Source organism: Cryptotermes secundus, unplaced genomic scaffold, assembly GCF_002891405.2.
Source record: "Cryptotermes secundus unplaced genomic scaffold, Csec_1.0 scaffold673, whole genome shotgun sequence".
Classification (NCBI taxonomy): domain Eukaryota; kingdom Metazoa; phylum Arthropoda; class Insecta; order Blattodea; family Kalotermitidae; genus Cryptotermes; species Cryptotermes secundus.
The window spans coordinates 17,611-30,540 of record NW_019731277.1 but is presented as its reverse complement, the minus strand read 5'-3'; the positions used below and the strand labels follow the sequence as shown (position 1 = coordinate 30,540).

General features: G+C 44.5%; 1 protein-coding gene across 5 annotated transcripts in view; it reads left to right on the top strand.

Moving 5' to 3' along the window:
• LOC111866882 (serine/threonine-protein kinase 3) overlaps window positions 1–12,930 on the top strand; it is a 48,530-nt gene that overhangs the window by 20,379 nt on the left and 15,221 nt on the right. For 2 of the 5 annotated variants that reach the window (XM_023856224.2, XM_033752452.1), the window contains exon 2: window positions 10,745–11,259. The exons of 1 other annotated variant lie outside the window; for it this stretch is intronic. In XM_023856224.2, the coding sequence (XP_023711992.1) occupies window positions 11,135–11,259 (125 nt within the window). In that variant the 5' untranslated portion in view covers window positions 10,745–11,134. The remainder of the gene's footprint in view (window positions 1–10,744; window positions 11,260–12,930) is intronic. 2 more of the 5 variants (XM_033752454.1, XM_033752453.1) reach the window with 2 other exon arrangements.

The window sequence follows — 12,930 nt, the reverse complement described above, 5'->3', positions numbered from 1 at the left end:
TCAGGTCATCAAAATCCGGGCCCTGGTTATGACATTTTGTGGAACAGAAGGACAGGGCAAGATAGCCGCATCCCGCTAGTTGGAATTTTGAACATCAAAGAACTGAGTTAACTAAAAACGATTCATTGTCCCTGAATATCTCTTAGGATATCCGGTGCTTTAACCGAGACTCGAACGGACTCCTTCCCGACTGCAAGTCAGACACGTCCTCCTCAGCCAATCAGCTCCTCCATGTGGCTTATTGAAGTGTGTTGCTGTTAAGGACATTGACACAGGCCTCAGGGTGTGGACTAGTAGTGTTTCTTCCTTCCTTTTCATTGCTAATTCAATTTGTTAACTCCGATGGTGTAAGTGGCCTCCAGACGAGCAGAGCGGGGTCCACCAGGTGGTCAAAATTACGTTCCCTACCACTGACACACACACACATATATATATATATGAGATTAAATTTACAAAGCCCTTTTGAATTAGTCGCTGGCTTCCCACCACGGCGGCCCGGGTTCAAACCCAGGTCTGGTCAAGTGGGATTTGTGGTGGACAAATTAGCGCTGGGGTCGGTTTTCTCCGAGTACTTCGGTTTCCCCTTCCAATCTTCATTCCACCAAATTATCCATCATCATAATCACCCGGGGCAGGCTACAATAGGCCAATGAGTGGCCGACGTGCCGAGTGCACCCAGCTGGACTACATCCCCCACTATGCGAATTAATTAAATTAAAAAAAAAACTTTTAAAAATTAAGTAATATACGAGTAGAAAGGTAAAGTTGTCCCTGTTCTTAAATAATTGAACACTACACCATGAAGGCGTATGTGGGAGTGACCTCGATACTAGTTGGAGGTGAGTGGTCAGCTTCACGCCCCGGCCGCACTACCCCTCGAGGAAAGAGCCCTCGGTACCCATTGGATAGGAGGCTGGGGTGGACCCCAGAGCCGGTCTGAACGACGTGAAGAAGAGAGAATTCTTGACCCTACCGGGACTCGAACTCCGACCTCTTGGTCGTCCAGCCCGTAGCCAATCGCTATACCTACTGCGCTATCCTGGCCCACTTAATATACGGATACAATATATTTTATTGCGTAACTCTGCGGCTCAATTTTCTGTCAGCAGTTGATAGCATTTCATATTGTGGTCTTCTGAGTTATGAAAACCGTGTAGTCTGGTAGATGGTTACCGACATTACGGAGTGACGTACTCCATCTGTAGGTTAGAAAATGTTGCTTCGAAAGATTGGTACCCGCTTGCCACATTACACGAAGTGGTAACCCAGAAGACCACATATGGAACTTCGCCACGGAAACTTCAGGCATTTCATAACCACTCTTATCAGTCAAGAAATTTCCAGCATAAAATCGCATTCTGAACAATCCTTTAGGGTGCTCCCACTGCAACCTTGATAAGCGTAACTTAATTTGGTGTGTTGTGACTATCGAATATTTCGAATATTTCTGAATTTCAAATAAGAAATCGAACTTTTTACTAAAATTATTTATGCAAGATAGTTATAGGTACATTTAGTGCATGAACAGCGACCAGAACCCACGGCCCTTCGGCTACACGCCGGGCTCTGGTTACATTTTTCACCGCCCAGAGCGGTGGGTCCATTAACACATAATGTCATGTTTCACAGGAATTCATTTTTACTACTTGGAGGTAAAATAATTAGATTAAATTTGTAATTTTGGAGGCGCCTTTGTTATTATTAATATTATTATAGTCAAAGTGTGTTTGAGAACAGGGTGTTGAGGGGAATATTTGGACCGAAGAGAGATGAAGTGACAGGAGGTTGGAGAAAACTGCATAATGAGGAGCTTCATAACTTGTACTCTTCTGCAAGTATATTTAGAATGATCAAGTCAAGGAGGATGAGGTGGGCAGGAAATATAGCAGGAATGGGGATGAAGAAGAAAGCGTGTAAGACATTGGTGGGAAATCCAGAAGGAAAGAGACCACTGGAAAGACCTAGACGTAGGTGGGAGGATAATGTTAAAATGTATCTTAGGTAGGACCGGGCGGTGTGGACTGGATTGACCTGGCTCAGGACAGGGACCAGTGGAAAGCTCTTCTTAACACGGTAATGAACCTTCCGGTTCCGTAAAATGTTGGGAAGTTCTTGAGTGGCTGCGCAACTTGCGGCTTCTCGGAAGAGCTCCTCTCCGTGAAGTTAGTTAATATTATTATACTGCGAGTCAGTTGGTTCCACTGTGCTCTGGGATTGAATCCTGGTATCCGGCGTGAGAAGCAGGTGACTAGTTGCCTAAGCTGCGATTCGGCCTGACTTTTCGCTGTCTTCTACCATGTTTGATCCGTCAGACTGTGAAACGCCTCACACCACCTGCGAGCGCTTTTGTAACTTTCCTTTTTTTTTTTAAGATAAAACATTACGCCCCCCTTATAGAGATCAAAGTTTTTTAACAGCCTGTCGGACAGATCGTCCTGTCCAGTGTTGTGCACGCAGAAACGTTGCTGGTCGATGACCCTATGGCATATGCTCTGTTATCTCGCACAGGCTTGGCCTGCCGCTCATGCGCAGATAACAGACTTCATTGGTGCATATCTGTCAGGTGAATTCTTCTGATGTGATGTCTGTTGGTTTTACGGGTTGCGTTTGGAAATTGGTGGAGTAACTACTGAAGAACTCGCGCTGAGCAGTGTTTGTAATCGGCTCATAACCACTTGACAAGCATTTCTTCGCCTTTTAAACCCTAAGGTTTTGTTACCGTGATAACGGTCCCGCCGTTTGACTCTATCCTGAGCCACATGAATCCAATCCACATTACATTCACACCATATTTCCTTAAAATTAAATTTATTATTTACCCTCTCGTCTATTTCTCCGAAGTAATAATTTCAGTTCTGGTTTTACAGTTGTATGTTCGCTCTCTCGGACCCTGGGATCCTGGGTTCGAATCCCACTCAAGGCATGGATGTTTGGTGTGTGTATGCGTTTATTCTATGTTGTGTTGTCCTACGTTTAGGTAGCGGCCTTGCGACGGGCTGATCACTCGTCCAAGGCGTCCTACCGTCTGTGAAAAATGATTACGGAACCGAATAAGAGGCCTTGGGCCCTGAATGAGCTGGAAGAGCAATTGTAAAAAAAAAAATACAGAAATCAGTTTTCTCTTTAGGGAGTTACTGTACCGTGTGTAAAACATGTCTGAGGTTACAGCATCGTCACATAGTGGCGTCCATTATTACGTCATTAAAAGTGGCTAGATTCTATTTTCAGCATGCGGTGTGAACCAAAATCACCTATCGGAGATCCCACTGAACGCAGGGAATTTTCTTCCGTAAGGTTGCCTCTTCAAGGTATGACGTAGCCACAGAAATATTTTAGACTAACAATATGTGTGGAATCTGCTTGAAATATAAATACTTGAAGAATGGGTATGATGTTGTGTAGTCTGGAAGATTATTACCGACGTTTCAGTAACTTGCTGTCTGAGTTGCTCTGAAACGTCGGTAAACACCCCAGAAGACAATGATCTTTACAGTTACGACCGTGAGATTATTTCCCGAAACAGCGTTCACTGGTTGGTCTTCATGAAGGAGATGCGTTGTGTTTGCTGGATTGTAGCAGCTGATTTTTTGTTGTTATTATTATTATTTAGATAAACTGAAGTTGTCAAAGAGTTAAGGGTTACCGTATTGGCCCGAGTAGAAGAGAAGGTTGTCCTTGTTTTCGGGTCCTTAAGAATAAATGTGGAAAAAAGGATTATGACGAGTTCTTGTTAAAGATATCCCTCTAACAGCCCGTGGAGGCCCGTAGAGTTGTGAGACGTCGAGGTTCCCACATTTTCTAGACAATCGGTTCACAGATGGAGGTGAGGTTGTCAGCCTTATGCGACGGCCACCCTTTACCCCCAGGAAGATTCCTGGTACTCATTTTTGTTAGAGGCTGAGTTCACCCCAGGGCCATAGTGCGGCTGGAAGGATTAGGTCAATTGAAAAATCCAGCATGGTGCCTCAACCAACTATACTACAGCGTGCCCCCGAGTTCCGGTTATTAATTATATTTTGAATATATGTAGTTATAGTTTTTGCTTCATTTTGTTTGCGGCTCTCAGAACTAAATGACATTCAGTTTTGTCAAGTAAGAACTTTCGTTTTCTAATGCTTTTATTGGGAGAATATGGGGTGGCCTTATGTTGTGGCCCATGCGGTATATGCTTTATGCTCAGGATATTTACCAATGATGGGTCCTTGTGAAGTGATCGTCGTACACTCACGTGTATGAATGTGACTATCGACCGGGTTATGGATTATATACTGGGTTTATTGGCTGCTTATACACATGACTCGAAACTGCAAGTAATTACAGCCCCATCACTAATCTCCACACTTCACAAATCACCACAGCACAAGCTAAGTCTTTACCACCCCTACAGTGTCTTCTTCATCCCTTTCCTGTTAACTGCTTCTAATAATGGAGATTCTTCAGCTTCCGCGCTCAAGTCCTCTCTGAATGGTGGCTCCCTTCCAACTGACTCTTCTTTTCACAGACTCCCGTTGAGAACTGACTTGGTTGCCTCAGTTGTCTTCCTTTTAACTCATCGGGCCGGCTCTCGGAAACACCATTCTTGTATGCTAACCGTTTCCGCGGAAACGTTTTTACCGAGCCGTTCCCTAGCAGCGACCGTCTATGAAGAATATGTTTCCTAGCAGCAGACATCGTTCCGTTCTCTGTTTCGCGGCCGTTGCCTTGTTTCAAATGCGTTTCCTAGCAGCTGCTGTTTCTGTGGCTCCACAGTTCTTGCCTCGAGCACATTTTAAGTAAATATGGTCACATGATTCTTATGAAGAGTTAGTTGTCTTTATGATAATAAATTAATGCAGTTTGAGCTTCATATGCAGTCGTTTCGGAGAAGTAGACATAACCTCGCTACTGTGCGTTCAGTTTATACTCATCTGACAAAGAACATACAAACTTTTGTCCTCGCGTTGTGCCTGTCGAGTATCGCTTTGGTTTGCGCATGCGTATGAGAGAAATAGCCGGTAAGGTAATTTTTTTAAATAACTTGTGTTCGCTAATAAACCATGGTTTGGATTTCCCTAACCTGTAAACTCCGAAGAGAGATTCTCACTGGACGACAGCTCTCCCGCAGACACGTGGTGTCGCTGGGTTTATTTTTATAAAGCCATTGGAACGTTGCCACATGCGGGGCGGATTTTTCTGTAAGTTATTTTTTGTTTCTGAATGGAACAGAGTACGGCCCTCAGATAATACCTGACTCTTTACTGAGTTGTTATTTTTGTCGTTACTTTTTCATGGCCGGAGTTCGATGTATCCCTTCGGCTGTAGGCACTGCGTCGCGTGAAATGTTTCGGTATACATTTCAGTTTGCGTCTTCAGGGTTATTTGCAATACGATTCGGTAGCCCTTACAGAGATCTCATATTGGGGGCTGAATGAGAGGTGAAGCTGTGATTGGATGAACAGAAGAACGCGGTGCTATCCAATACGGAGGGACCACGTGATTATAGTGCTCTTTGTGGACCTTGTGGTTACCAGGGATCTTCCTGGGGGTAAAGGACGACGAGCACATAAGTCTGACGACCTCACCGTCATCTGTGAGCCGATTATCTTGGGAGCCTCGACGTCTCACAGCCCTATGGGCCTCCACGGCCTGTTAAAGGGATACATTTTACAACCTTAAAAATATTATATCATTGTATTGTATTACATTTTGGAGCCGGATAGCGACTGGTTATGGGCTGGATGGTCCAGGGTTTGGAGTTCGAGTCCTCTCCACGCCTTCCAGACCAGTTCTTAGGCCCATCCAGCCTCCTACCAAATTGGTACCGGGGCTCCTTCCCCAAAGTTAGAGCGGCAGAGGTGTGAAACTGACCACATCCATCTAGTCCCGACATAAAGAAAGGTGGAGCTATACCTCCACTTCCTCCATACCTTTTCTGAGTCCACCGACATTCCATCGCGGCGACACGGGTTTGATCCTGACTCATGTCATATGAAATTTGTGGTAGACAAAATGGGACTGTGGCAAGTTTTTCCCCCCGATTTCTTCGGTTTCCCCTACCATTTCTCATACAACTTATTGTTAATCATCCGAAACTATATATCCTCGATACCGACAGCGTCGTACGTTCGTTGACTTTCAACGGACTACAGGGCGTTATGCCCCAGAAGATAGACCTATTCATAACCACCGGTGTCAGAGCCTCAGATCATGCAGGGTAAAGGCTGTTTTTGTTATGACAGCAGTGAAAAATCGCTTGCTGTAAGGAGCCAGGTCTGTTTGGAACAATTCCAGTACGTTGCTGTTATTCTGGGTAGCAGCAGAGTGGTCAGTCACAGCCGGAACTAAAAGAGAAGCCCTGAGTCCATGTTCTTGTATGTCTCAACATCCTCGAGGATGCGCCGTAACTTGAACAGGCAACCACAACGAACTCCACGGAACCCAGTCCTTGAGGAGCCAGCAGTTGCTTAGTTACTAAACAACCCCCCACTTTATGGAACCAGAAGGATCATTATTATGTTCACAAGAACCCATCACTGGTCCCTAACCTGAGCCAGATGAATCCAGTCCTTCCCCAGCCTGTTTCTCCAAGATCCATTTTAATATTATCCCCTCGCATGCGTCTGGATCTTCCTAGTGGTCTCTTTCCTTCTTTTCCCACCAAAGCTGTATACATTCCTGTTTTCTACCATTCATACTACTTGCCTTGCCCATCTTATCCACCTTGACTTGATCATTCTAATTACACTTGGAGAAGAGTACAAGTTATGAAGCTCCTCATTATGCAGTTTTCTCCGACCTCCTGTCACTTCACCCCTCTTGATTCTCAAATACGTGCCGTCCGTTTTTCTTCTGTTAGTCACTTACTCTTAGTTTTTTTTTTTTAAGTTTCTTGGGGTGGGGTGAGACTAAATCCACTTGAATGCCGTCTTTTGGGATGTGGCGCCATGTAGATATGGTATTAACACGGCATTCTTCATAGTCGCCGCCGTGAAAACCTCAAACCTTACATAATTCCACTTGGTACGCCGGCCTCTACCTGGCCTACTGTACCAGCCTCGTATGAGTGTGGAGCAGTCGGTGGAATGAGAATTGGCAGGGGAAACCGAAGTACTCGGAGAAAACCTGCCCCAGTGCCAGTTTTTCCGTCATAAATCCCACATGACCTGACGTGGGCCCGATCATGAGCCACTGAGGTGGAGAGCCGGCGACTAACCGCTTGAGTTATGGCGCGGCCTAATCATCCACTTGCATCCATCTGTAATACAAACACAACGTTTTATTTTAAAATGTAATTTACAGTCACATTTAAAATTCATTAAATGTCATTAAAATCTCATTGTTCTGTTTATTCGTTGCAACATGTTTCGGCCTCACAAGGCCATCATCAGGCAACCATTAATTGGTCGAAATCACTGCACTGCATGGGCTTACATACTATTATTGCATGACGTATTCGGGAACTTAACGCTCGCTCTTCCCTCACGCTATTTTCATGTTGCAGAGTCCACGCTGTGTTCCTTTATGCGTTTCCTACGTCGGCCATTGTGTCCCTGGTTAGGGTTGGAAGAGGCGAAGTTCCACGCCCGCGCATAACAAAACCAACAAACAAATTCCGTGGAGTTAGTCCGCAAGCGAACTATACTGACCGAGCGACCGCCGTTTGTCGGCGAAGTTAGTGCCAATTTTTGCGGGTAGAGGGTGTCGCGTGGTCAGCGCAACGAATTTCCACCTCCGTTAATTTCGGGTTTCTAGACCGGAGCCGCTATTTCATTGAAATAGCTCAATTATCCTCATCAGGCTGAGTGGACCCCGTTCCAGACTCACTACTTCTCAGAAAATCTGGTAGCGCCGAGAATCGAACCCGGATCTCTGGATCTGTAGCCAGGAGCTCTGACCACTAGACCACAGAGGCGGTCCCATACATAACAACACAACTTCCTTTTCACTACTGGGAACACGTGCGGCTGGAGCTATGCCCCGTCGACAAACGCCCATACGCGTTCGAGATGCGAGAGTTTCAGTACTGCAAATTTGGCGCAAATTGTATTTCTATCAAGAAAGTCGTCTTCTGGGATCTGGCGCCGTGTATTCTTGGTTTTAACCGACGTTTCGGAGGAACGTATCGCCTCCATCTTCAGGCCACCTGCTTAAGCTGGTTCCTCCCTCACGGATTTTTCTGCCCTGAAGATGGAGGCGATACGTTCCTCCGAAATGTCGGTTCACACAAGATCTACACGGTGCCACATCTTTCATAGTCACCTCCATGAAAACCTCAAATCTTACATTTTCAGTCTTTTGGGGTTTGAGGTACTCGCGGAAGTAACTAAGGAGAGTGACGTAACACCGTGTAGATTGTCACACTTTTCGGAGTAATATATCGTCTCTGTGTTCAAGGTAAAAGAGCAAGCCAAGCTAGAAGCCAGAACTAAGCGTCAAGCTGAGTTCTCTCCGAACTATACGGCGTTGTGGCCAAAAGTCCATGGAGTTCATTTCGTGTCTTGCTTTTACTGAAACTGACGTCGAATAAAAGTCGAATTGTAAAACATTAAAAGTGAGAATATTTGTTGTGTGACGGTTAACCTAACATATATATATTAGATTTATAACTGTGCGTTTAAGTCTTGATCATCAGCACCACTGACTTGTTCTAAAATAGCAAAAACCAATTTGAAAAATATGTGCCCTCCAGTGATAATTCATTTCTGCATTCTCCGTTTACCTATTAGCGTAGTTTGACGTCAGCATGACGTTCGACCTTTCAAGTGCGTTTAGCTGCTTTTGGCGACTGTGAAACGTGACCGGATCAAACTCGAAATAGTTCACTTATTGGATGATAGATGTAGTTCACATGTACGATACTTAAAGATAATAATGTAGAGGCATTTATTTTTTTAAACATCAAAATCCGTGATTGTGAGGTGTTTTAATTAGACGACATTAAACATTATGCTAGTGGGTTAGGAAACCGCCTTTATGGTCTGGTGGTCAGAGTTCCTGGCTAAAGATCCAGAGATCCGGGTTCGATTCCCGGCTCTACCACATTTTCTGAGGAGTGGTGAGTCTGAAACGGGGTCCACTCAGCCTCGCGACGATAATTGAGGAGTTGTTTTAAGGAAATAACGGCTCCGGTCTAGAAAACCGAAATTAACGACCGTGGGGATTCGTTGCGCTGACCACGCAACACCCTCTATCCACTAAAGTTGGTACTAACTTCGCCGACAAGCGGCGGTCTCTCGGTCGGTATAGTTCGCTTGCGGACTACAGGCCACGGAGTTTGTTTTTGCTAGTAGGTTAGGCCATCATAATCATCATGCACTTCAAGGTAGGTTTCTGTTAGCCGGTTTCGTCTCAGAGACCATTCGCCCATCGTTGTTTTGGTCTTCCGACGTTTTTTCGTCCGTATAATTAGTAATTCTTAATATTTTGGGTCAGTGCTGAATAGACAATTCTTAAGATATAATTATTCCACGTGATTTCATAGTCTCGGAATTTTGCTTGTAAGACATTTGATTGTAATTCGTTGTGTGGGTTACGTTTTGCGCAAAAATGGCATTTGTAGAAGCGTTTGAGACAGCCTAATCTTAATATCTAACTTATTATATTGACTGTCATATCTCGTTTCAAGTTGTATTGATATGGGTTGGTAGGAAGAAGTGCAGGAACACGTTTCTTATCAACTAACTCGAGAAGCCGCCAGTTGTGCAGTTACTCAAGAACTTCCCAGCATTTTATGGAACCCTGAAGTTCATTACCATATTCACAAGAGCCCTCCACTGGTCCCTATCCTGAGCCACATAAATCCAGTCCATACCACCCCATACTATCTCTCTAAGATCCATTTTAATATTATCCACCCACCTACGCGTTGGTCTTCCCAGGGGTTCTTTCCTTCTGGCTTTCCCACCAATATCCTATATGCATTCCTTTCCTCTCCCGTTCGTGCTACATGCCCTGCCCATCTCATCCTTGACTTGATCCTCTTCCAGACCCACTACTTCTCAGAAAATATTTTAGCGCCTGGAATCGAGCCGGGGACCTCTGGATCTGTAGCCAGGAACTCTGACCACTAGACCACAGAGGCTGTTCTTCGCAAATATTTTTAAATGAAATCCATGGTATGGTTTAGGTACCGACGTAAGTCACAGGCAGGCAGACATGACCTCCACATTAAGCGTTCTTTTTTACTATGTAAAGAACGCGTAATAATCCAAAAGAACACACTCATAGACCCTAAATACATACATTCACGCATACTGAGTAGTTACCAAAAGTAATGCTCAGAATATGTATTGGGGATGTATCTGAAAATTATAGGCTTTTTTGGATGTGAATCCTGAAGATGGAGGCAGTATGGTCCTCCGAAATGTTGGTACCTTTCCACCAGACTACATTGCGTCACAAATTCACCTCTGTGAGAACATCCTATCTGAGTATCAGTTTCAAATCTACTTTTGGCCAGTGTTGCTGGAATAGTGTCGTGAAACAAGCTACTGCCAATCATTTTATGAATTTGTGCAGTTGGAAGAGCGCTGTTAAATATGTCTAAGATCAGTCAGTCGATCGCATGAACAAAAAGGTATGTGAATAGTACTACCTTCTGGGATATAACGCCGTGTAACCCGTTTAAATTCAACCAACGTTTCGGAGGAACATATTGCCTCCATCTTCAGGGTCGAATAACAAGAAACCAAGTTAAAGTAGGTAGTAAGAAGAGTTCTACACGGTGTGATATCCCAGATAATCACCTCTATCGTGATACCCTCAGATTCTGCAGAAATGTGTGTTGAAGCAGTGTGGAAAATTATATGAACGTTTCAGTATATAAATGGACTTTAGTGTCCTTTTTTAAGGATGTGAGTAAGACAGGAATGTGAGCAGTTGTTGAGGCATAAGTGACTGTGTATCGTACGTTTCTCTAATCTGAAACATCGCAGCGATAACACCATTGAACTCCATTCGGTTGTGTGGCGCAACAGACGGTTCTGGGACTACAGCTTCACGAGTCTTAATAAAAATAGCGACTGTTATAAATTAGCTGTTGGAATAAATAAATTTGTGGATTTTTATACGTAAAATGTTATTTATCTTTAAATGTGACTTTCAGTGTTTAAAACATGAGTGAAAATGTGTTGGATTTAGTGAACATTATCAAGATATGGACACATTAGTGTTTAAGAATGGAGGGGTCTTTGCCTCCATGGTACCTACAATACATTGCGATACATGTAAGGATAGACGTCGCAAAAGGATGAGTCTCAAGGAGCAGGAGCAAGAAAAAGGGTTTGTGTTAATATTTATACATTTAGATCTTAGTTATTCACGAACAATGGTACAACAGGCCAGAAGTGGCCGCAGTACAAGGGACTTAGTCCCACCCCACTAGCAATAAAAAAAAATATATTCACGAACAAATAACAAAAAGTTGTTAATTTTGGCAGAATTTGTAAGTATACTTACGCCAAACAAGCGAATATAGTACCAGGAACTTAGTTCATTAATATTTACTGCACTGAATGTTTGGGTTTTACAAAAAAAAAACATCATCAAGGGGATGGTCAGTAACACGAAAGTTAAGAGATTCCGCTGGTCTGCATTGCTGGATCCAACACCACACACCATCTGCTGAGTACTGTAGACAAAACAAAAACATTCCGTGGCCCTTAGTTCTCAAGCGAACTATACCGACCGAGCGACCGCCACTTTTCGGTGAAGTTAGTGCTAACTTTAGCGGATAGATGGTGTCGCGTGGTCAGCGCAACGAATCCCCACGGCCGTTAATCTCCGTTTTCTAGCCCGGAGCCGCTACGTTTCCATTTATCAATTAGCTCAATTATTCTCACGAGGCTGAGCGGACCCCGTTTCAGACCCACTGCTTCTCAGAATATCAGGTAGCGCCGGGAATCGACCCCGGGACCTCTGGATCTGTAGCCAGGAACTCTGACCACTAGACCACAGAGGCGGTCACAGAAGTTTTAGAAATAGTGAATGTCTACAGTGAAGGGTCCTACATCATGCAGCATATATTGAGATTGTAGACACAAACGTTATGGATATTGTGACTGTCTACATTGCTTATAGGTCGTGTCTATTGGAGGACGCGGATGTTGGCGATGACCACTCAGCTGCTCTCAAGCAAGCCTATTATTCTCAATCTTCTCTTGGGCTCCCAATTGTCCTATATATTCCTCAGCAGTGTCTACTGCAGGGCTGTACAATTGGCGCCAGGCGGGCTGAGTTCGCTCCTACCGGCCTCTTTTTGCGGCACTCGAAACGTCCCTCCGTTCCCCGAAATATTTGCTGATGCATTCCTCTCGTTTTAGAAAGGGCGGTGAATCTGTTCGAATAAAAAGAAACTGTCTAGAAAGCATTCCGTGAAATGTTTCAGTCGATTACTCACGACAGTTAATAACACAGAGAAGTATGACATTAGTAGGACATCTTAAGATGATATGCACCATCAGTTATATCAGAAACTTTTAGCTGTTGATTTGTGCTCTCAACCTGACAGATTCGATTCAAAATACAGGTAAAGGTAAAGCTATCCCTGTCACAGGCCGTGGAGGCCCACAGGGTTGGGGGTCTCGAAGTCTCACAACCCTAAGGACCTCCACGGCCTATTACAGCGATAGCTTTACCTTTAAAGTTGCCCACTCAAGACTTGAAGGAGCAGGAATAGCTCAGTCGGTATAGCGACTGGTTACGGGCTGGAGGACGGAGGTGTCGGAGTTCGAGTCCCGGTGGGGTCAACAATTTTCACTTCACTATGGCAAGACCGGATCTCTACCGGGGGTTCTTTCCTCGGGGGTAAAACTGTTGGGGCGTGAAGCTGACCACTTACCTCTAGCTAATGCCGAGGTTAAGAAAATTTAGATCTGGCCATGCACTCCCCCGTACGTCTTCATGGTGCAGTGCCTAATTAGGCAGAAAGGCTTGCGGTGTACCTTTATGGCA